This window comes from Anser anser (assembly GCF_964211835.1).
Source record: "Anser anser genome assembly, chromosome: 26".
Taxonomy (NCBI): domain Eukaryota; kingdom Metazoa; phylum Chordata; class Aves; order Anseriformes; family Anatidae; genus Anser; species Anser anser.
Genome location: NC_139747.1, coordinates 4559413 through 4583002, shown reverse-complemented (window position 1 = coordinate 4583002; position 23590 = coordinate 4559413). Strand labels below are relative to the sequence as shown.

At 62.6% G+C, this 23590-nt stretch overlaps 2 protein-coding genes across 6 annotated transcripts; one reads left to right on the top strand and one right to left on the bottom strand.

The window, feature by feature from the left end:
- The first annotated feature begins 407 nt into the window (after window positions 1–407).
- MXD1 (MAX dimerization protein 1) lies at window positions 408–12243 on the top strand. 2 transcript variants are annotated; one of them, XM_083811882.1, is made up of 5 exons: window positions 408–792; window positions 4011–4040; window positions 7032–7146; window positions 8298–8457; window positions 8540–12243. In XM_083811882.1, exons 1-5 carry the CDS (start codon window positions 488–490, stop codon window positions 8728–8730), a joined length of 801 nt encoding a protein of 266 aa, XP_083668008.1. In that variant the 5' UTR covers window positions 408–487; the 3' UTR covers window positions 8731–12243. The 2 variants fall into 2 exon arrangements, with proteins under 2 accessions (XP_083668008.1, XP_083668009.1); XM_083811883.1 differs by lacking the exons at window positions 408–792; window positions 4011–4040 and adding an exon at window positions 4056–5774.
- Window positions 12244–13299: 1056 nt separating this feature from the next.
- On the bottom strand, window positions 13300–23280 carry LOC310886800 (uncharacterized protein C2orf42). 4 transcript variants are annotated; one of them, XM_083811873.1, is made up of 10 exons: window positions 23171–23280; window positions 20400–21267; window positions 19128–19238; window positions 18910–19014; window positions 17777–17813; window positions 17524–17628; window positions 16191–16298; window positions 15276–15349; window positions 14999–15161; window positions 13300–14589 (listed from the first exon to the last, which is right to left on the bottom strand). In XM_083811873.1, exons 2-10 carry the CDS (start codon window positions 21158–21160, stop codon window positions 14164–14166), a joined length of 1890 nt encoding a protein of 629 aa, XP_083667999.1. In that variant the 5' UTR covers window positions 21161–21267; window positions 23171–23280; the 3' UTR covers window positions 13300–14163. The 4 variants fall into 4 exon arrangements, with proteins under 4 accessions (XP_083667999.1, XP_083668001.1, XP_083668000.1 ...); XM_083811875.1 differs by lacking the exon at window positions 17777–17813 and having other exon boundaries at window positions 15249–15349; window positions 20400–20760; window positions 21013–21267; window positions 23171–23278; XM_083811874.1 differs by lacking the exon at window positions 17777–17813 and having other exon boundaries at window positions 23171–23279.
- Between the last annotated feature and the right edge of the window lie 310 nt (window positions 23281–23590).

Genomic DNA, 23590 nt, shown 5'->3' with positions numbered 1-23590 from the left:
CTGGGGGGGGATGTCTTGGGGGTGCCCCTGCCTGGGGGGGGGTCCTGGGGGGGGGTCCTGGGGGGGTTCCCTGCAGGGGGGGCCCTGGCCCTGGGGGAGGCTGGGGGGGTGTCCCCGCTCCCCGGAGGGGCCCCTCCCTTCCCCGTTCCCACTTGGCCCCGCCCCTCCCCTCTCCCCTCCCCCCCATTGGCCACCCGAAGCCGGAAGCGCCCCACCCCCTTCCCCCCTCTCCCCCCCCCCCCCGCCAATAAACCGAATCCTCCCTTCACCCTTCCGCATCCCCTCCCCTCTCCCACCCAATAGCGCTCGGCCTCCCTCCCCCCCCACCTCCCGCCACCCAATCAGCGCCCGAACCCCGGAGGGGAGGGGAGGGGCGGGCGGGGACGGCGCCCAATAGCGCGGCGCGGGGGGCGGGGCTTAAACAGCGGGGCCGGGCCCCCCGAGCCCCGCTCACCCCGGCCCCGGTCCCGGGCCCCGGAGCGCGGCGATGGCGGCGGCGGCGGCGGCAGCGGGGGGGGGAGGAGGAGGCGGCGGCGACCCCGGGGGCCGCATCCAGCTGCTGCTGGCGGCCGCCGAGTTCCTGGAGCGGCGGGAGCTCGGGGGCGGCGCTGCCCCGGTGGCTTCCTCCGGCGGTGCCGGCGGGTCCCGGGAGGAGGCTCCGGTGTTAGCGGCGGCTCCTTGCCGGGGTGGCCCCGCCGAGGCCGAGCACGGGTACGCCTCGGTGCTGCCCGGCGGAGAGAGGAGAGGGGCCAGGAGGAGGGCGAAGGGCAGGAAGAGCGGAGGGGGAAGCAGGTAACGGGGGGCGGCCGTTACCGGGGGGGTACCGGGATTTGGGGGGGGGGGGCACCGGGAGCGGGGGGGGTGAGGGGGGGGGCTTGGGGGTCCCGGGGGTCCCGGGGGTGGGGCTGGCGGTGTCCCCACGTTGTGGGGTAGGGGGTGAGGGGGGGTTACCGGGGGATACCGGGGGTTGCCGGGGGTTACCGGGGCCTCTACCGGTGCCGGGGGGTGGGGGCGGGTTACGGGGATGTTGGGGACCCCGCTGTCACCGGGGGTGGGGGCTGTCGGTGTCCCCCCGTTATGGGGTAAGGGGTTTAGCGGGGGTTTACGGGGGGTTACCGGGGGTGCTGCCGGTGCCCGGGGGTGGGGGCAGGTCACGGGGGCGTTGGGGACCTCGGGGGGATTTTGGGGACCCCGCTGTCACCGGGGGATCAGCCGTCGGTGTCCCCGGTCGGGGGGTAACTGGGGAGGTGGGGGCCCTTGGGGATGCTGCTGTCACCCGGGGGGGGGGACGGGTCACAGGCAGGGGGACCTGGGGGGACCCCGCTGTCACCGGGGGACGGGGAGCTGCCGGTGTCCCCGTTATAGGGCGGGGGTGGGGGGGGGACACTTGGGGACACCCCTGTCACAGGGCACGGGGCTGGGCTGGGGGGGCCTGCTGGGACCCTGCAGCCACCGGGCCCTCGGGACCCCCCCCGGGACCCCCCAAGCTGCCCTAAGCCTCCTCTGCCCCAAGGGGCTCACCTCGGGGACCCCAAAACCCCCTCCGGGGGACCCCAAAACCCCTCCAGGGGACTCCAAATCTCGCCTGAGGACCCCTAAACCCCCATCCAGGAGACCCTAAAAAACCTCCCAGGGACCCTAAAACCCCTCTGGGAGACCCGGACCCCAAACCTCCCCCCCGGGTACGGGGCCGTCCGTGCCGGGGGGGTGCCCCGCACGTCACAGGCTTGGGGCCGTGACGGGAACCTCCCTTCTTGGGCGATCCCGTCCCGACAGGCGCGGCCGTGACGTGGCAGCCGGGTCCCGGCACCGGGGCCGCCCGAGCATTTCGGGCTCCGAGGGCGGTGTCGAAAGCGAAACCCGTCCGGTTCCCTTTAGCGGGTGAATCCTGCCAGGGTTTGGGGTCGGGCACTGCTGTGGCTCGGCGTGTGTGTGTGTGTGGGGGGCTCGGTGCTGAGATAAATCCCGTTTGGGTTTGGGGGTCTGCCCTGTGGTGTCCACCCCAAAGCCCCTCCGGAACCTGGGTGTCAGCTCGAGCCTTGGTTTTTGGGACGGACCTGTAGGTGCTCGTCCCCCAACCCCGCTCCCTGCCTCCCCAAAAGGAGGGGCCCCTCATATCCCTTGGGGGTGCCAGGCAGGCGTCGACCCCAAAAGGAGGGGACCCTTGTGCCCTCTGGGGGTGGCAGGTGTCGGTCCCAAAAGGAGGGGACCCTCATGTCCCCCAGGGGTGGCAGGTGGGTGTCAACCCCAAAAGGAGGGGACCCCTTGTGTCCCCTGGGGCTGCAGGTGGGTGTCAACCCCAAAAGGATCCGTTTTCTCCGCCACCTCGGCACCGGCTGCGTCGCCGAGACCCCGTTAGCAGCGGCGACGCTGCGCCGGAGACCGGGGCCACCTGCGGGGACTTCGACCCCGCGACAGGTCCGGCCGGGGCCGTGCCCGCGGCTGTTTGCCCAGGGCGGAGCGGTGCTGAGCTGGCACCGGCACCCTCCCGGTCCCCAGCGGGTTTGGGGGCGCGACGCCGACACCGGCGACACCTTCGGCGGCTGCGGGGACGGCCGGGGCGCTGCGGGCACGACTTTTTTTTCACGTTTTTTCCCCGTTTTCCTTCCTTTTTTTTTTTTTTTAAATTTTTTTTCCCCTGCTTTGGGGCGCCCGAGGGGTTTTGTTCCCTCCTCCGATGCGGGCTGGGGGGGGCTTGGGGGCCTGCTCCCAAGTTCCTCTCCAGGGAGGTTTGGAATCGATTCCCCGTTTGAACGGGGTTTTGGTGAAGCAGGAGAGCACAACGCGTCCGCACGGAGTCATCGGGGCACGCCAGGATCCGGCCGTGCCCATCCTTGCCCCGCTGCCCGGGGGAGGCCTCCCTAAATCCCTTTCCGGGGAATTTAGGGTGCAGGAAAGGGGTCCTCAACCCCCTTAAAGCGGGGATCCGGAACTGAAGTCCCCCCCCCACCTCCCCCTAACTCTTAGGACGTGTGCTTGCAAAAAGCTAAAACCCACCCTAAAAGGATCAGACCGAGAACGGCCCCGACATGAAGCCACCGAAGAGAAAACGAATTTATTGATGAAAGGGGAACTTGAGCGGGGAGGTCCACGGGAGACGGAGAGCGTCCGCGTCCCCGGAGCGTGCGGGGCTTGCGCACCTGTAGGTGCTTTTTTTTGGGTGTTTTTAGGCACAAATTCACGTTTTCCTTGTGAGTAGGCAGCCCCCAGAGTTTTATAAGGGCAGCTCGGCGGCCCGGCACGCGCGGCGCGGCCTCGCTGGGTGTTGGTGGCGAGAAAATAAGGCTCGGTAAGGCTCGGGGATGGTTTGCGAGCAGGTGTAACACCGGTGCGGGGCTCGGCGTCGCATCTGGCCCCCTGCTAACGCGGGCTTTGGGCAGGGATCCCTGCCTGCACCTTGGCTCCGGGATCACCCCACATTTTGCGGGGACGGGAGCGGGCGCGGGGCTCCTCTTCCCCTGCCGTTCCCGTGGGAAGCCTTTAGGGAGCTGCTCGGAGCCCCCCCGCGAGCCATTCACCAGGGCTCCCGAGCTGGCTGGGGGCCCGGTTGCGTCCTCGTGGGCTCGGTTTCGGGGCCGTGTTGGGATGGAGCAACTTTCCTCTTCCTGCCCGCAGATACGCACGTCGGCTCTGGGCCTGCGGTCGCTCTCTTGGCGCTTCCTCTTCTCCGCCGCGAGGCTGGAGAGTTTTAGGGCGCTGTGTGCTGCCTGCCCGGAGCCACGACACCGAGACGTCTGCGTATTCCCGGTCCTCGTAGCCAGAAAGTCCCTAAAATGGAGCCTCACCCCGTTAAAATCCCGTTTTAGGGTTTTCCTCACCCGTTTATTGCCGTTCATTAGGGTAATTCTCCGTCGTGCTGGGCCGTCGAGCGTCCCGTGCCCGGTTCCCACCCGGTTTGATGTCCCCCGGGTCTCCGCCGTCCCCGTTCCCCCCGAGCAGATCCCAGCCGTGGTGTTCTCACCGCGCTCCCCTGCAGGAGCTAACGCCGTGTCCGTTCTTCTCTCTTCCAGGTCCACGCACAACGAGATGGAGAAGAACAGGTGAGCGCCGGGGGCTTGCTCGGACCCGAATTTGAACAAATCCCTTCTCTTCCGACCCATGTCGGGGCCATCTGGGTCCTGTCCCCGAGGGAGAAGCGAGCGAGTGCCCGTGGGCAGCGGGATTTGGGCGTCGGAGCCGGGGAGGGACGGGACGGGGTGCGCGGGTGGCTCGCGGCGTCACCCATACGGGGTGCTCGGGCTCCAAGTATTTCCTGGGCGTGCGATAGATGGGGACGGTGCTCGTCTCCTGCCCCGCCGGCTTGGAGGGACGTGGCTGGCTTCGTCCCCGTTGGAGGCGGGATTTCAGCCCTGCGGGGGATGCCCCCAGCCTGCGGTGCCTGAAGCAGCGTGGCCGAGCGTCCCAAAAGCCGTGGTCGCCCCTGCAAGCCCCCAGGCCGTGGTTCTGCTCCCGCCGGGGAGTCAGGAGGCATTCGGAGCACCTCCTAATGATGCCGACCCCATAAAGCATCAGTTTTGGGGTAGGAAGGAGCAGAACTGCGCTACGTGGGTGCGAGGACGCCTCCCAAAACGTTCCGCAGGCGCTCTCCAAATACCGCTCCGATCCGCAGGGTGCGGCGGCGAGCTGGAAGCCTCCTTCCGAGGAAGGTCCCGCACGTGTTAATTGCTCTGGGGCTTCATAATGCGCCCTTACGGGCTTTAATTTAAACCCTGTTTAATTTAAACTCCGTTGAAATTGAACCCCTGCGCAGCTCTCCCTGCTAAGCTACCGGAGTTCAGCCGGGCTGGAAAATTTCGTGTAGGTACAAAGCTGGAGCTGAGCGTAACCGCGATTATTTGGGACAGGCTGGTGAGGTCTTTGTAGGGCCGAAGGGTGGCTTCGTGTCCTTTAAGGGCTTCTCTTTTCCTCTCTTGGGCTTGGATGAGGCTCAGATGTTGCGGGGCCGTGTTCCTGCTGCCAGCGAAGGGCTCGCGTGGACTCGGTTGGTTTGTACCCGGAGGCAGAAATGTCCCTGTCCTGAGCACCGTGAGTTAGGGACGGACAGGGCCATTTGTTCCTCCTTTAAAAAGCCTGAGAAAATCAGCATCTGATTACCGAAAAAAACACCCGCAGAGGACGTCAGGCCGCGTTGCACCCCTCTTGCAGCGGTGCCGTGTTGAAATCCCGCCGGCCGCGTTGCGCCACGGGCACGGTGAGCACGGCCACCTCCCGTCCTTCCGCCCCTCCGCACGGCGAGGCGAGGTGCAGGGCGACGTGCCCCGTCCTCGTTAGGTGCTGCTTCGAGCTGCCCTCGTTAGCTGCTGCTTCGAGCTGTCCTCCTGCAAACCCCGCCGGGGTCGAGCCGAGGAATCGTGGCCTCAGTCTGCCGGCGCTGCCCGCTTGCTGTCCTTCGTGCCAGGTCCCTGTGATGCTTTTTTTTTTTTTTGAAGCACGGCAGCGGTTTGGGTTAGGTAAAAGCTGAAAAAAATGGCCTTTAGCATACGCTGCACCACCTGGAAGTGGGAACCGAGGCGTGTTGTAATCCAGCAGATTGCTCAGCATCGGCAAAGCCGAGCGGGTTGCTGCTGCACCTCCTCCATCCCGTCCCATCTGCGTGTTAGCACCGAGGCGCAGCTTCTGCTGAGCCCAAAAACTGATTTTTTTTTAAATTTTTTTTCCATTTATTGTTCTTACGGTGCCAGTTACGAGGTACCGCGTCGAAGAGAGTTCGCTGAGGACCCCGATTTTGTTGCTGCAGCTCTGCGGGGCTGGCTCCTCGCCCTGAGACCGTGCAGGTCGGTGGCGCGGCCGGACGTCCCTGCGCAGCTCCGCTCTGCTTTTCCCCCTGCGACTGAAAATAAGCTTTGGAGAGGCTCCTCTCGGAGCCCGTCGGTGTTCGGGATTCCCTCCAGCGGGCGTGTTTTGTTTGCGCTGGTGTTCAGCAGGCACTTTGGGTAGGCAAATGCCTGTTTACTCCCGGCGTGCCCCGAACGAGATAGGCAGGTCGTTGCAAAATCCCCGCTCGCAGCTGCCTCTGTCAGCTTTGGGTATTGCGAAGACCGGTGTTGCAACCTAAATATCGGGGCCGGGGCGCCCAACGTGAGGCAAACCGGCCGCGCTGGGAGCACCTCGGCCGCCGAGGGACCTCCTCGGGCACCCAGAGCTTCACCCGCGGGTGCAGCAGCGGGGTGGGAGCCGTAAAGCGTCAGCCCGGGTGTTAGCGCAGGTGAAATCCTACTCAAAACAGGTAAAGGGAGCACCGCAGGGCACGCGCTGGGTTTGCAGCTCCCTGCTGCTGCCCTCAACCTCTTGAGGCACGGCTGGAGCCCGGCGAGGACCGGAGGCACCCGTGGGTGCAGGTTTTTGGGGAGGAGAGCCGGGGCAGGGAGCTGGTGGCGTGGGCAGGGGGCAGCACAGGATTTGAGGGGGTGCTCGGCCCCGTTAGCGCTCCGCGGGTCGGACCCGGCCTGTCCCGTGACCGTCCTCCTTTCCGCAGCGCTTAAAAGACCGACAGGCGTGTCAACATCAGTTTCTCATGGCCGTGAGCCAAAACACAGCGTCCACGAGCCAAAACTCCCAGCTGATCTTTGTCTCCATCCCAGTATCGCAAAGCAGGTCCCCGAGCCACCGGGGCCGGGGATTTTCTTAGAAGAGAGCGGAGCGCTGAGCTCATGGGTGCAGGTCCTGAGCCTGGGAGCTCTTCTCACGAGCTGGTGGGTGCCTGCTGAGCTGGCCACGGGGTTTTTAGGGGACGGAGCAGGCAGCAGAGCGAATGTCTGGTTTAACGGGCTGCCCTAAACTGGCCAGAACCTGCAGAGACCGAGCTGATACCGCGGGTCGGAGAGAAATTCCTCTCCTTCTGGTTTGAGAGATCGGATCTCGGAGCAGCGTGCTGGGAATAAATGGTTTTCTGAGCCCAGACGGGCAATTGCTCTCGTTTATCATCTGGCTTGGCTTTTAACCACCCCGATTGTCTGTGTGCAGAGGTGAAAAGTTGCCCGGGGAGCACGCACCCGAACCTTCACCATTCAATTCAACTCAATTTCTTGCAGGCGAGCCCATCTGCGGTTGTGCTTGGAGAAGCTGAAGGTGCTGGTGCCGCTCGGGCCCGAAACCAGCAAGCACACGACCTTGAGTTTACTAATGAGAGCGAGATTGCACATAAAGGTGAGCCCGGGTTGGGTCGGGACCGCGGGGGTAACGCACCAAATTGTGCCCCAAAAAGCGTGGGGTGCGAGAGCTGCCGACGTTGCGCTGCCAGCTGGCACCGACTGAACCCCAAAGGGCAGAGGGCTCAGGAAGCAGCTTTTCCACCCCAAATTCCCAAAGCCTTTGTGCTGGTGCTGCAGCGGGGGGAAGCTTTGTTCCCATTAGACGAGCACCAAGCTCGGTTTCGAGAGCTGCACCGCCACACGTGGTGCGGGATTTGGGGCATCCGGAGCCTCAAACATGGCTGGGGTTGGTGCCCGAGGTCAGTATTGTTTTCCCCGCGGTTACTGCAGCAAGTCTGTGTAAAAACCTTACAAACAGGCTCGTGGGCAGCTGCCACTCTGCCCTGAAGCCCGATTTCCACGTGTTTTATACTGCAGAGCTGCCCAGAGGCCTTAGGAACGAGACAGGTTCAAAGTACTGGCTGCTCGAGGTGGGAGGATGTTAGCAGGACCTCTTGTTTTCTTTTCCAGAGCATTTACAACTTTATAGTTTGTCCTTTAAACTTTGACTCAACAGAGCTCTCGCTGAGCGCATTATTTAGTTTTATGGACCAACAGATAACCGGGGCGGTGCAGCGGGGGAGCTCTGGCGTCAGCCTGCGTGCAGCCAGCGACTTATCGGAGACTGAAAATATATAAATAGGGTTGGGCCGGCTCCAGTGCCGCCGTCTGGAGGAGGAAACCTCTCACGTGTGTGCGGTTTGGATGTCATCGGGTCTGTTTGGCCCGGCCCTCTGGGCCAGATGCTGCTTCCATTTCCTCCAGGCTGCGGGAGGAGGAGAGCGGTGCATGCGTGCGAGGAAATTCTGGTTCATGCAGCTCGGGCTGGGTGTGGGCAAGCTTTTACTGGTCCCAGTCGTGCAGTCCTTGGGAAGAAATCCCCCGTGTGACAGTAGACACAGGTCACTGGTGCCTGAAATGGCGTGGAGCTGGCATGGCGCAGAGCGCGTGGCACCAGGGCACGGCGGTTGTTGCTGCACTGGGCGGCCAAAGCCGGGGGTTCCCAGGGAGTCTGAGAGGTTTGGGGTCATTGGGATGGAAAATATAGGGGCTGTGGGCTGCGATGGGTGGAGGAAGTAATGCCGTCCGGTCTCTTCACCTCTGCAGAAGCTTGAAGACTACGACAGGAAAGCCCTCCACCAAATCGACCAGCTGCAGCGGGAGCAGCGGCACCTGAGGAGGCAGCTGGAGAAGATGGGCGCGGAGAGGCTACGGATGGACAGCATCGGATCCACCGTGTCCTCGGAGCGCTCGGACTCGGACAGAGGTGAGAGGGCCCGCGCCGGTGGGCGAGCAGCACTGGGGGGTGTCTCGTGGCCGTCCTGTAACGCTGCCCTTTCTGCTCGCAGAAGAGATAGACGTGGACGTGGAGAGCACGGACTCGCTGCCCGCAGACCTCGACTGGAGCAGCAGCAGCAGCCCGAGCGACTCGGACGAAAGAGGGAGCCTGCAGAGCGTGTGCAGCGACGAGGGCTACTCCAGCTCCGGCGTGAAGAGATTGAAGTCGCAGAGCAATCAGAAGCCGTGCCCCGCTCTGTAAGGAGCCGCTCCCGGAGCTGTTCCGCCCGCCGCTCTCTCCCTGTTGGATCTCGTTAGGTAGGACACCGGACCCGCACTTCTCCTTGCACGGAAATCTTGCACCACCGACAGAAATGAAGCCCGCTTTGCCGAAGTCCCGAAACGGCGCGTGGGGAGCACGCTGCCCTCCGCAGCACGCGTTCCCATCGCGTCCGCTCGCTTCTCTTCCCGTCGGGAAACTCATCTCGGTGAGACCGCACATTCCAGCCGGACCTCGACGCGCCCGAGAATATCGCAGCGGTAACAGCAACGCCAGGAGACCTCGGCTGTTCTTCCTCTTGCTGTTACCGCCCGGTATTCTGGATCTGCGTGGTGTTTGCCCAGCAATGCCACGTTCCTAACCATCAGCAGCAGGGCCCAAACGTGCTTCGCTGGGCAACGAGCCGAAGGGAAACCCAAAGGGAAACCCAGCCTTAGGTAGCTTGGATCCAGGAGAGGGCAGAGGCAGGTCTGCAAGAGGAGAGTTTCGGCTGCGAGCTGCTGGAGCATTACTCAGAGGGCTTCGGGTAGGACCCCTTCAGCTTTGACACGTCTCAGAAATTCCTGTAGTCCCTAAAACCAAATGGTACGATCCTCGTCCTGTGCAATGTCTGACCTCACGCGCTATGGCCGCGTATTTTACTGTTCTAGGCGAGCGTTCCTAGGACGCCCTTCATGCTTCTTGTCTCGGGGATAATTTTTTCTACCTCGGAGAGATGAACAAAGATTATCTCCATCCCTTTAGCACAAAAAAAAAAAAATAAGATGATGCCTCAGTTGTTTTCTAGAAGCGACGCTTGGCCCTGCTCACACCCCTCTCGTGGAAGCTTAGCAATAACCGGCGGCCGAGCGCTCACCTTTCCCAGGACGCGGCTCCTGGCGAGTCCCCACGGGGTGCCGCTGGCGTTAAAGCACTTGGCTGGCCGGTGGGGTTGTTTTTAGGCACTCAGAGGGGCTTCCCAAGGTTTTTGGGGCTTCCCAAAGCTTTTGGTTGCCGCCTCAGAGAGGTAAAACCAAACACGAAAGGAAAGAACAACCCCCTGCCCCGCAAGCCGTGGTTTCCAACCCCACAAATGCGCTTGGGTCAAAGCTAACCGGAGCACACGTAAATGTACATAGACCACGCGAGCTTATAAATAGTATTTATTCGTTTTCTATGAAACTGGTGTAACGGAGATTCATTCTGATGACTTTTATAGATGTTCTGGAATCTTTGTAGAGGTCCGCTAACGGAGAGAGATAGATTTCTTTTCTTTTTTGGCTCGAAACGTTTGAAGCTGTTTCTATTCCGCCCACCCGGCAAACCTCTGGCGACGAACACCGAGCGCTCGGTGCGGCACGCCGACCTCCTGGCCCCGCGTTTGTGGCTTTGTGGCTTTGCTCTCCAAGGGCTCCGGAGCTCCTCCAGGCACCAAAACCCAGCCTGCCGTCGTTAAACACTCCCATGAGACATGCAGTTCCTGAGACTTCGCTCGTCAAGCTGCCAAAAGCCACTAAAACACTCAAAAGTGCAAATGAATGAACTAGTAGTTGTCTATTTTTATTTTATTTTTTAATCCCTAAGCTATTTTTGGATCATTTAAACTCTTTGACAAGCAAGAGGATGGGAGACGGGGCTAGTGGATCGCTAAAATCTCCGAAGTCTGTGCTCTGCTTGTGCGTGCTAGGGTTTGAAAAAGAAAAACGAGCACGAGAAATGTTCCTGGAGCAGCTGGAGCTGTCTGACACCCAGATTTGCACTGATCTACGCCTCGCGTAAGCCTTCTGCACTGGGAGAAGTCCGAGTCGTCCCGAGTCTGAGAGCGAGCTCGAAGCGGTCCACTTTAAAAAAGATAAAAAAAAAAAAACATAAAAAGACAAAAATAAGAGGACAAAAGCCACGAGGCAAGCTGAGAGGCTGCCCTTTGAGGTCTGTCGCCCCGCTGCACGACGGCTTGGGATCTTTCCAGCTCTTTTCCCCCCCTCAAATCGTTGCAGGTGCTGCCTCCGAGCCCAGCGCTGCGGCTCCTGCTGCCTTCGGGACGGGAACCACAGCGTTGAGTCTTCGGGAAAGCACCGAGAGAGAAAAATGCCGTGTTTCACGTTCAGTTAGGCGTACCGAGTCTTAAGGCTTTGACTCTGTAAATTGGTGTGTGTGTGTTGTGCCTTTTTTGGGTTAACGGCGTTGTTTTGGTGAAATGCTGTGTGTTTTGTTTCGTTTTCCTTTTTATTTTTTTCTTCTCCCACTATAAAGCAGTAATTATTTGACCTTTGCACTGTTTGGACGTGCTCCTCTCCAGCTTGACGGCGCCGAAGAGCTCCACCCTTGGAAAACGATGCACTAAAGTCAAACGGGTGCAAGGCGGAAACCCCGGCCTTTTTCCCCCAAAACTCCCGGCGGGGTCCACGCCCGGTCGGCGTGCTCAGCGGCCCCGGTAGCGCCGCTCTCAGTTTTGCCAGCCTTTTCCTCGAATTCACACCAGCATTACTAAGAAATAAGCTGCAGCAATTAGATTTTTGTAGATTGTTTAAATAAAAAAAAAAAAATAAGGGGGCTGCGTGGAGACATTCGTGCCCCCCCCCTCCGTGTTTACGATTGCACAGACGTGTGTGAGCCCAAACCACGCTTTTTTTTTTTTCTTTTTTGGGGGGGTGTTTTCCTTGTGGAGGAGCAGATCCGGCGCAGATGGCTCTTATTTTTGGGGAGAGCTCGGAGCTGCTTGCGACGGGCAGAGGAAGGGATCGGGCAGCGTCCTGCCGCGGTCCTGCCCGCGCCGCTGCTCCTCTCCTGGGCATTAGCGGCCGCGCGCCGCCCCGGCACCTTGCTCCGTCCCGCAGCACTTCTGCCCCCCCTGTAGCAATAGGTACGGGCTCGGCCTCCCCCCGCAGCCCCGTTTTGTACCCGATTTCAGGTTTTGACACTGTACTGTAGCGGGAGGAATTCTGCCTTGGCCACGCTCCCTCTCTGCTCCCCTGGCAGCGCTCGTGGGGTTGCTTCGCTGCCCCAGGTGCCAGCGGCCGGTTTCCCAAAGCACCTGGACCGTCCCCGTGCCCCTTCCCATCCCACGCCCCACATTTCGGCCAGGAGAAATTCAGCAGAGGCGTCTCCATCCCCCTGCTGCACGCCTCGTGAGCCTTCCCGACCCTTTAAGCGGTCTGGGTGTGCTTTTGCTGCCTTTTCTTTGCCCTTTCCCTATTTTTTTTCCCCATTTTGCTTCCAAATTGCCCCCAAACCACTCCCCCCCCCCCGGCCCGGCTTTCTCACCGGCTTTTATTCCCGGACCGAATGGGGCAGCAGCAGACGGGAGAAGGCGAATTTTGGTTCCGGCCGTTCAGCTCCCGGTGTAAATACCCCGGCGTTCCGCCTCCTGTGTCGAGACCACCCAATGGTGCTTTTTTATTACAGTTAGCACAGGCGATTTTAGGAAGTTTAGAGGTGTTTTAGGAGCGTCTTGCTGTGTATATGTATACTTCTGTATTGTTTGACTGTTAGACAATAAATTATTTCATTACCAAAGCGAGCCGCCTGCTACTTTCCCAACCGAGCGGGGGGTGCCCGGTGGTGCCCCCCCCCGCCTTTTTCCTGGGGTTTGGGTTTCGAGAAGCGACCCCAATGTTGCCTGGTGTGGGGGGGGGGGGGACTCAGCTCTGCTCCTTCCCTTCCTCCCCCAGCGGGCAGAGCTGGGCCCCAGGCTGCTCCCAGGGGGGCTGCGAAGCCGTGCGGGGCTCAGAGATGTGTTTTTCCTAAGCAAAACGCCCCGTTTTGCTCATTATCCTCCTTTTTTTTGGGGCAACGACGAAGGCTCCAAGCCTGGCAATGGTTTTTCTGCAGAGCAATTTGGTTCCAGGCAGCCGGGGCTGGCTCCGTCCAGCACCATACCCTTCACCCTGCAGCCCCCATTCTGCATCCTCCACCCTTTATCCCTCCTCCTGCATCCTGCAGCTTTCTATCTCGCATCCTCCACCCTTTATCCCGCATCCATCACCTTTCATCCCACCCCCTTCTCCTGCATCCTCCCCCCCGCGTCCTTCACCCCTTATCTCGTGCCCTTCACCCCGCAGCCCACATCCTCCACCCTTTATCTCGTGCCCTTCACCCTTCGTCCCACATCCTGCCCCCTTTCCCCCTCCAGCCTTCCCCTGCTTGCAGCGGGACCAACTTGGCTAGGGGTGCGCAAAAGGGAGCAAAGCCCCGGGGAAAAGGGGTCCGGGTGGGCAAAGGAGCAGAGCAGGGCCCGGGGCTGGCCCTAACGAGGCTGTGCTAACGAAGCGACGTCCACCACCTGCCATGGGGCTGTGCCCCGTTGGGATCCCAGGGCAGGGGCAGCGCCAAAGCCTCTTAAACCCCCCTGGGGGCTTGCTTTGGGGCTCCCACCCTGCCTGGGTGCTTGGGGGTGCTTTGGGTGCTGGGTCCCTCTTTTAGGGTCAGCACAGGGCAGTTCCTGGGGCTGGGGGGGGGCAGAGCAGCCCTGGGGTGTCCCCCCCTTAGTGAGTTTGCGGGTGCTGCAGCCCCGTCCTCATGGGGCTGAGCAGCACGGGGCTGTGCCTACGCAGCCAGAAAAAAAAGAAGAAATGCCTGAGATTGGTGATTTATTTCATTTTTTTTGTTATTTTTTTTCCTATGTCCTGTAGCAGGGTGAGCGGTGTCAGCCTGATCAGTTCAAGCCTGTGAGGTTTTGGCAACGGGGGGGGGGGGCACGGGGATGGGGGGGTGCGAGCAACCCCCCCTCCTCACCCCGAGCCCCCCGTGGCCTGGGGGCTGCTGGAGCACTGCGCTTGGCACCCAGCTCCCAGAGCTCTTCTCCCTGCAGGACTGGGGTGAGGATCCTGGTACCGCGAGGCCAGCGGCAGCTCGGGAGAGCCCCGGCCTCCTCCTGTCCCCAGCCTCCCCGCGCCCTTGGGGGGGAGGCCCCGGCTGAGGCTGGAGGGTGCTGTGCTGCCTCCTGCGTGGGGGTGACGGGGGGGGCGCAGCGCCTGGCTCCTCCCGGGGGTGAGGGGGGGGGCCTCATCCTGCAGCTGCTGGGGGGGGGGGGTTCAGCCCTGGGGGTGCTCTCCTGGAGGCTGGGGGTGAGGCAGTGGGGAGCAGCGGTTCTGCTGCTAGAGCTGCTCCCCGCTGCGGTGCACCCCCTGCTCCCCCCCCCAGGGCTGCTCTCTCCTCGCCCGCCCGTGGGGAAGACGCAGCCAGTGACGGAGCTGGGCTCCGCGGGAGGGTGTAAAGCGTGAGGAGACCCCCCCAGATCCAGGAGCCAGGAGAGGCTGAAGTAACCCAACAGCACAAACTCCACACCTTTAGCACGTGCTGCGCTCGGGGGGGGAACCCCAAGTGCCCCCCAGCCCCCTGCTCAGCACCAAAGCCCTCGGCTCACCCCAGCTGAAGCTGGGGCTCCCCTGGGTGGTGGTGGTGCCTGGCTGGGGGCCACCCTTGGCGCGTACACCCCTAAACGTGGGGTGCAGCCCCCTTGAGCCCCCCACCTGCCTTTCCTGGGTGCAGCGGGGAGCAGGGGGCACCCGGCGAGCGGGACGTTTTATTTTTGCAGCCGCTTGCTGGAGGGCGAGCAGGTAACCAGCCCTTCCGTGCCGGATTTATTTGTCTCTTCCAGGCTAACCTGCCCGCCTGGTGGCCCCGGCGCCAGCCCCGGTGGCCCAGGGGCTCAGGGGAAGGTGATGGTGGTGAGCGGGGCGAGCTCCAGCGCGGGCTCCAGCGCCGGCGACTGCTGCTCGGAGAAGGCAGCGGGCTGGCGGCTGCCGTGGTGGCCGTACTCGAACTTGATGCGCAGCTCGCCGATGCGGGAGTGAGGTAGGATGTTGGGGATCCACTCGATGATGAAGGGGGTGGGCTCCTTCTGCGTGGGAGAGGTGTTTCCTGGGGGGGAGAAAAGGGTGAGGAGGGCCTGGGACCTCCCCTTGCGGCGGGGTGGGGGAGGCTGGTTGGGTTTTGGGGTGCTGTGCCTGCTGGGGGGGCTTCTAGGTTATTTTTTGGGGGGGGGGAGGGACGTGTAACTTGCTGTGGGCGTTCAATTGCAGGCAGGGGTGGCCGTCAAGGGGCGCTTGGTTGGGATCGGGGCTGGAGGAAAACCTCATCTTGTACAGAAGTGCTTTTTTGGGGTGTGCAGGGGCCCCGTACTGGGGGAACTCCCCCTGTGTGGAGGTCTGGAGGGAGCTCCCCCCTTCCTCGAGGGGTTTCCCCCCTGTAGGGGTGCCTGGGGGGGGGATTCCTTAGCGCCCGGGGGGTTTCTGCGTGCGCTGGGCTGCGCCGCCCCCTGCCCACTCACCCACTTTGAGGAAGGTTTTGAGCTCCAGCGGCCGGATGGCCGGCTGCTTCTCCAGGCGCCCGTAGGTCTCGGCGATGCTCTCCACCTCCACCTTGGGGCACTTGAAGAGCTCGTAGGTCCCGTCCCGGTTCTGGATGAAGCTGCGCGTGATCTCCAGCGGCAGCTGCCGGCAAGCACGGGAGCACCCAGGTAAGGAGCTCGGCTACCGCGCGGCAGCGTGGTGCGGGGAGCGCCTGCCGTCCCCCCTTACCTCGGGCGTATCAAAGATCTGCTTCACCTGCAGGATGTTGGTGATGTGCCACGTGTACTTGGAGAAGGTCCCCAGGGGAAGGGCGTCTTTGCGGACAAAGGCTGGGGATGGAAAAGGGAGTTAGGGGTGGCTGGGGGGGAGGAAAACGGGGTTAGGGGAGGCTGGGGGGCAGGAAAACGGAGTTAGGGGTGGCTGGGGGGGAGGAAAACGGGGTTAGGGGAGGCTGGGGGGGAGGAAAACGGGGTTAGGGGTGGCTGGGGGGGGAGGAAAACGGAGTTAGGTGTGCCCCAAAATGCTGGGGGGAAGCTGCAGGATGGGGCTGGTGCTGCAATTTGCTTTTCTTTTCTTTCCCTTTGGCTGCCCTGCCTCAGAGACAACCCTTAACCATGCTGCTTTGCGCTTGCTTGTGGACTCTCCTGGTCCCAGTTCAGAGCACAATAATCGATTTAACAGAGTAAATCCTGCCTGGCCCGCTGCTGGGGAGAGCTTGGTCTCCGTTAGCCCTTCATGCCCTGCGAGGGGCAGACTGGTGCTCCCGCAGCCCTGCCGCGCCGCGTGTGATCTCCGAGCCCCGTGTGGGTACCCAAACGTCGTCCTGCATCAGTGAGGCGGGAGGGAACGCTCCCTGAAACCAAGTGCTCTGTGCTCCACTTGATTCAAAAGCAGGATAGTGGGGCAGAGCTGGGCGAAGGCTGCGGGGAAGCTGTTACTCACTTCGAGCTGTGCCTGCTGCATTTATTCCTGCAGCTCTGATACTTAAGGTCTTGCTTAGCCTGTGTCCTCTGCCCTAGGGCTGCTTCATACCCCTGTGGGGCTCCTTCCAAAAAAAAAGCTGCCAGAAGCAAGCGAGGGGTAGCAGAGTGCCTGCTCCTGCTGCTTGCTTCTTCCTCCTGTAGCAGGCACACAAAGAGCTCCCTCCGCGTAAGCAAGCCCCCGTCGTACCTGTGGTGGAGTTGGGCAGCCTCTTCTTGGCACTCCCGCTGGATATCCTCTGCTGCAGCGCATCGAAGAACGCCTGGGGGATGTGGAAGACCAGGGGCTCGGGCTTGCCTGCGCGGTCACAAACACGAGGGCAGGGGTTAGCGTACGGGAGGCAGCGCTGCTCGCAGAGGGACAACGAGCTGGGAGGGAGGGGTGCGCGGGGGGGCTGTCCACCTATTTTCCCTGCTCAGGGTTTGGTATTTCCACCACCAGAGCCCACCAGCTGGCTGGCAGAGCCGTGCCAGGGTCTGACCACCGGGGAAGTGTTTTCTTATGTTTTCTTGTCTTTCAGTTTGCATCCTTGGCCCCCTGCCCTGCGCCTGGGCAGAGCCTGGTCCTGCCACCTCCCTCCCACCAGGAATATCTGTGCTGCCTCCGGGCCGGCTGCGCCGGGGGCTGAGCACCCCTGGTGCTCTCTGCCAGCTGCTCCCAGCCCCTCGGGGGGGGCTCCGGTCTGCGGAGGGGCAGCAGGGGCACGGCAGCCGCCCTGCAGGACTTGGGGTCAACGCAATCCCCTAAGCTGCGGGGGCAGCGAGTGCTTGAAGTGAGCGAGAGGAGCTCGGCAGCGGCAGCTTGCTGGAGGCCAGAGGCCTCGCAGGAGCCCTGCACTTAACAGCCGCCAGAGAGCGGCGCGTGGTTGTCCACTGGGACCAACTCGGGGCGTTCTTACACTGCTCGGAAAGGGACAAACCTTCCTCCGGGTGTTTTTGTGCTCGGGGGGAGCCCGGCTGGCTTCCAGCGCAGCAGCTGAGAGCTTTAGGAAGTGCCACGCAGGAAGCAGCGCCACTGACTTCTGCTCCTCTGGGCTCACAGACGTGAGCTGCTGCCTGTAGCTGTCCGTGCACAGGCAGCAGCTCGCCCCGCGCCACGCAGAGCCCTGCCCGCGGGGGGCCCGAGGACAGCAGCAGGCTCGGGACTGGCAAGGGAGGATCCCCAACATTTCTTCGGTGCCACGTGAGGCACCTCGCCTTACCTCACCTCACCTCTCCGGCTCGGCTCCGGGCAGTTTCTTCACGCATAAATAACCTCGAAGGGAGTTTCTCCCTTCCCCGTGCACAAACAGCAGCAGCGAGCTCCTGCTAAGCTTCACGCCGCGCTTGGGGAACGAACCAAAGCCAACAGAAACTTCCCAGGGCAAAAATAACACTGGGCTCCGAGCTGAGCAGAGCGCGTGCCTCCCTTCGGGCTAAAGTTATTTAATGCTGCCAGGAGCTCGGCTGCTTAAAGGGGGCGCTGGAAACAACGCTGCTGTCCCCAGGGGCTCGGGGGCAGCGCCTCCTGAAGCCCGATTTACCTTCGAACTGGTAATGCATGGTCTGGTGGATGCGCTCGGTGACGCTGGCCAGCCAGTCTTGGAAGGACAGGGTGACCTGCGACTCGTCCAGCAGCTGGTTACAGCCTGGGAGACGAAAAAAGAGAAGGAAATCAGAGTCCCCATCGTCACACACGCGTGAGGAGCAAGGAGACGGGCAGGAACAAACAACCACGCCCCCCCCCGAGCGGTGCGGGCTGGCCCCAGGGAGCTCCTTGTTTATTTCCCATTTTACCTTCACCGGTTCCCCGGCGGCGCAGGCGCAACGGGCTCTGTTAAGCAGAACACAGAAAGGCAGCAGACAGGAGGACAAGAGCCAGAGCGAAACCTTTCTGAGCGGGCGCCGCGCTATCGGGCGTCCCAGGGGCTCAGAAACACAAGGCTTAGCTTAAAAGCAGCGTCCTGCTTTAAAAAAATAGATAGAAGTAGTAAAAATAAAGGGGCTGGGGTCAGGGAGAGCTAGGGTATCGGCACCACGGTGCCGTGGGGGAGCAGCTTCCCCAGAGCTCCCCCGGGAGCAGGGTTCGGAGGGTCCTGGGGGGTCCAAAAAGCTCCCTGGCATCAGGCGCAGGGATTGATGCTCGCTCCTGTTTCGGGGCTCACCTGCTCAAGGAAGCCAGCAACAGAGCAAATCCGGCCCAGCAAAAAGAAGGGCGACAAACCAGGGGGGAAAAGAACCACTTTCTGGGCAAAAACCACAACTGAGAGGTTAAAAAAAAAGATTAAAACCACGCTGTACAAACCCTTCTGGCCCTGGCCAGCCAACAAACCCATGTAAATGGCTCTGCCTTCTGACCGGAGATCAGTTAGCACACGCACGCCTAGGAAAATCTCCCCGGGGCGGCGAGCCTTATCCGGGTCCGCATCTCCTTTCTGTGTCTCCTTTCCCCCTGGCACCTCCCGGAGGCAGGCCAGACCCCGGCGGCTCCTTCCCAACAAGCACTGGCCACTAAAAAACCCAATTACGCCCCGATTTTGGCCAGGCCGGGTCCCTCCAAGCAGCTCCGGCCATCAGAGGCGCTGCAGACGGCGGCGGTGCCCCAAGAGAAACCCTCTCCCGCCCTGACTCACCCTCTCCCGCCTTCACGTGCCCCGATTCCCCTCCTCTCCGCTTCACACGAGGATATTAGCGGCGTGACGCCCACACCAGCCCCGTCCCTGCCTCGCGTCAACCTCCAGAAGCTCTTGGCACAAATAAATCCGCCACGGAGCAGCCCCGGGAGCGCTCAGCGCCGTCCCTCGCCACCTTAACGGATTTAGGGCCAGCTCCCAGGCGACGTGCCGGGCGAGCAGAGCCCGCTGAGCTCCCACCTCCCCGATCTCCTTCTTTATTTTTTAACGGGGGCTCGGCTCGGGGCCGGGGCTCACCTTGCCTTTTCAGCGAGGAGGCGACGGGCGGCTTCTTCGCGCCGCCTCTCCTCAGGCCGCCGCTCGCCGGGTCCTGAGCCAGCAGCGGGCCGCTCGCCTGCGTCCCTGCGGGGCGGCACCGAGGGTTGGGGGGGGGCAGCGACGCCGCGGCCCCGTGCCCCCCCCCGCAGCCCTTCACACCCCCTCCGTCCTTCGGCCCCTCCAGCCCCAGCGCTCACCGCACACCGGGTCCTTTTTCCTCTTCTTGGGCTTGGCGGCGGCCTCCCCGGCCTGCACGGCGGCGGCTTCGGGGCCGCAGACCAGCGGGGGGACGGCGACGCCTTTCAGACCTAGGAGAGGCGAAACCGGTCCTTAAAATCACCTCGGTTCTTCGTCACCGTGTTCTGCATTGTCCCTGGGGGCTCAAACCCGCCCCCTGGGGGGCTCAAATCCGCCCCGCGGTGCCGTAACCGCGGCCCCGAGCAGCCCCGCAGCGCTGACCCCACAAGGGCTGGGGAAGGAAAAGCAGGGCCTGGACCCAAATGTTTGGGGTTGGGGTCGTTTTCCAGGCAGGGGACGCACCCCAAAGCACAGCTCGGCGAACGTGACTCAGGTCTGCACGTCCGGAGCTGCTGCTTGCAAAAAAAAACACTAAAAAAACCCCAGAACCAAACCCAGGAGCCATCCCTGGCTCTCCAGAGGAACCCCAAACCCTTCCGGAGCTGCGGGCAGAGCTTTTTGAGGAGTGCACAGCTGGGCCTGGGGCACGATTTCCACCTCTCACACATATTTTCAGGTTCTGATGCCCAGGCAGGGCTCGAAACCACTCCCCAGATGCTTCAGGACACCTCTTTTGCAGCAAACCCAGTGCTTGTGGGGTTTTTTGCAGCGAACCCATTGCTTGTAGGGTTTTTTTTTGCAGCAAACCCGTTGCTTGTAGTTTTTTTTGCAAAAAACCTGCTGCTTGTAGGATTTTTGCAAAAAACCTGTTGCTTGTAGGGTTTTTTGTAGCAAACCCATTGCTTGTAGGGTTCTGTGCAGCAAACCCGGTGCTTGTAGGGTTTGTTGCTTGTACGTTTTTTTGCAGCAAACCCCTTGCTTGTAGGGTTCCATGTAGCAAGCCTGTTGCTCATAGGGTTTTTTGCAAAAAAAACTCTCGCTTGTAGTGTTTTTTACAACAAACCCGTTGCTTGTAGGGTTTTTTGCAGTAAACCCATTGCTTATAGCTTTTTTTTGCAGCAAACCCATTGCTTGTAGGGTTTTTTGTGGCAAACCCGCTGCTTGTAGGTTTTATTTTGCAGCAAACCCGTTGCTTGTAGGGTTCTTTGTAGCAAGCCTGTTGCTTGTAGGTTTTATTTTGCAGCAAACCCGGTGCTTGCGGGGTTTTTTGCGCCTAACGAAGTGCCAACGGGGAGCGGGCACGACGCTCTCTTTTCCCCACGACAGGGACGAGCGGGCCCGACGCCCGACCCCGCTCCGAACCCCAAAACCCCCGCGGGGCCCCCACCTACCGCCGGCGGCGTTGCAGGCGAGGAACTCGGCGAACTCCTGTGCCAGGCTCTCGTCGCTGGCGAAGGCGCACAGGCAGGCGAAGAAGTGGACGCAGCGCGGAGCCGCCGCCGCCGCCGCCTCCTCCTTCCCCGCGGCGCCGCCTTTGCCGGGTTTCGGGGTTTGGCAGGAGCAGACGAAGCGGTGCTCGGCCAGCGTCTTGGCGCTCACCTTGTGGGCGAAGGAGGCGTGCAGGTAGCCCAGGCTGTGCCTCTGGCTGGCCTTGCACTTCACCACCAGGACGCTCTTGGTGACGCGCTGCACCAGCGGCCCCGTGGGCTCGGCGGCCAGCTGCCAGATGGTTTGCTTGGTTTCGGGCGAGGCCTGCATGGAGTTGAGGACGGAGCTTTTTAGGGTGAGCGGCGTGGCTTCCGTTTGGCAGCTCAGGGCCAGCTTGACGTGCTGGCACTGGTTCTCCACCACGCCTTGCGCGGCCGCTTTCAGGCAGGCCGGCACGTAGCAGCGCCCCGTGCCCAGCCGCGTCACCACGGGGCCGTCCACCGTCTGGATGGCCGTCTCCGAAACCCCGAGCTCCACGAAACACCGGTAATCCGGCCCCCGGTCCCGCTGGCGCACCGAGTAAACCTGCGACTCGGAGCCCGTGATAAGCTTGACGGCGTCGACGCCGGGCTGCTTGCGCGTGCCGTAGCGGAAGACGGTGCCGCAGGTCTTGTTCTTGCAGCTCAGCCCCCGCGTGCCGTTGTAGGTGCCGCAGCGGGGACATTTGCGGATCCCCCGCAGCGTCGCCTTGCCCAGGTCCGAGAGGAAGGACGGGGCCTTCGGCCTCGCCGGAGCCGGCTCCATCCCGCCGGGGGGGGTGGGGGGGAAAGCCTGCGAGGGGAAAGGGGAAGTCACGGGCGGGACGGGAGCTGCGGGGTGCTGGTGACACCTACAGGGCCCTCGGAACAGAGGTGGCCTCGCCACAGCCCAAAAGCGGGGAGAAATCAGCCGGGAGGGCGGCTCCGTCCTCACCGGACCCCAAAAGAGGACAGAAACCGGTTGGGAGGGCGACTCTGTCCTCAACAGACCCCAAAAGCGAACAGAAACCATGACGGATGGTGGCTCCATCTTCACCAGACCCCAAAACCGGACAGAAACCAGTGGGGATGGGAGATTCTGACCCCAGCAGATCCCAAAAACGGAGAGAAACCAGTTGGGAGGGTGACTCCGTCCTCACCAGACTCCAAAAGCAGAGAGAAGCCAGTTGGGAGGGCGACTCTGACCACACCAGGCCCAAAAAGAGGACAGAAACCAGTTGGGAGCGTGATTCTGTCTCCACCAGACCCCAAAACCAGACAGAAACCAGCTGAGAGGGTGACTCCCTCTCCACCAGCCCCCAAAAATGGAGAGAAACCAGTTGGGATGGCGACTCCGTCCCCACCAGACCCCAAAAGAGGACAGAAACCCTTTGAGAGGGCAGCTCCATCCCCACCAGACCCCAGAAGAGGACAGACACCCTTTGGGAACGTGATTCCATTCCCACCAGACCCCAAAAGCGAGGGACACCAGCTGGGAAGGCAATTCTGACCCCACCAGCCCCCAAAAACGGAGAGAAACCAGTTGGGATGGCGACTCCGTCCCCACCAGACCCCAAAAGAGGACAGACACCATTTGGGAGGGTGATTCCAGCCCCCCCCCGACCCCAAAACCGGACAGGAGCCCCTGGGGCGGGCGTCTCGCTTCCAGAAGTGGGGGCCCCCGGCGCGTCCCCGCCCCGCACGCCTCCTCATTTTCCAGCCTCGGCCGCCCGGGAGGAAAGCGAGGCTGAGAAATAACCTCCGGGGGCTGCGGCCTCGGCCTCATCCCGGCCTCCGGTTGCGGGGCCGCAGCCTCGGCGCCGCTTTCCACCCCGAGCCCTGCGCCGGGGGAGAGGATGCCAGTCTCGGGGGGGGGTTTGGGGGGGAGCATCGGAGGCTGCTGGGTGATAGAGGCTGGGTGGGATGGAGGCTGAGCGTGGGGCAGCAGGGCTGGGGAGGCTGGGGGGCACTGGGGGAGACTGGGAGGCACTGGGGGAGGCTGTATGGAGCTGGGGGAGGCTGGGGGAGGCTGTGGAGGCTGTATGGAACTGGGGGAAGTGGGGAGGCGCTGGGGGAGGCTGTATGGAATTGCGGGAGGTTGGAGGGCACTGGGGGAGGCTCAGAGGTGCTGGGGGGCACTGGGGAAGACTAGGGAGGCTGTATGGAATTGGGGGAGGCTGGATGGAGCTGGGGGAGGCTGGGGGGCACTGGGGGAGGCTGGGAAGGCTGTGTGGAACTGGGGGAAGATGGGGGTCACTGGGGGAGGCTGGAGAGGCTGTATGGAACTGGGAGAGGCTGGGAGGCGCTGGGGGAGGCTGAATACAACTGGGGGAGGCTGAGAGGTGCTGGGGGGCACTGGGGGGAGACTGGGGAGGCTGTATGGAACTGGGAGAGGCTGTATGGCACTGGAGGAGACTGGGGAGGCTGGAGGGCACTGGGGGAGGCTGGAGGGCACTGGGAGGCACTGGGGAGGCCTGGTGCAGGCCGGAGGCCAGGTGACCCCCCCAGGGGCTGTGCGGGGCTCCCCTCCCCTCCCCTCCCGCCCCTCCGGAGGCCGAGCGCCGCGCGGTGACGTCACGGCCGTGACGTCGCACCCCGCCGGGAGGGAGGGGGCGGGGGAGGGGGAAGCCCGGCGGCCCTCCCCGCCGCTCCACCCGCCCCTCTGACGTCACTTCCTGCCCCGCGGCCGCTCGCCCGCCCCCCCTCCCTTTGGTTACCTGGGCGCGCGCCCCCCGCTCCAGCCCGGGCCCGCCGCGACGCCGCTCAGCGCCCCCCCGCCTCCGCCATGGCGCCGGCCCGCTCGCTGCCGCGCCCCCATTGGCCCGCCGCCCCCACGTGACGCGCCGCGAGGGGCGCCGGGAGATGTAGTTTCAGGCGCGCCGCAGCGCGCAGGCGCAGTCGCCGTCAGGGGGTTAGCCCTTTAGAAATGGGGTGAAAAAGGGCAATTTCGGCGCTTTCCCCCCCCAGAAAGTGACCCGAGCGGCAGGTCCTCCCGCAGGGATGGCCCGCCGGGCGCAGTGATAGGGGGAAAGAAACGAGAGCACACAGCAAGCTTCATTTTGCCTTTTTTTGTTCTTTTTTTTCCCCTTTTTTTTTTCGTTTTTTTTTTTGGAAGGCTGGTCAAGAGGTAGGACAGA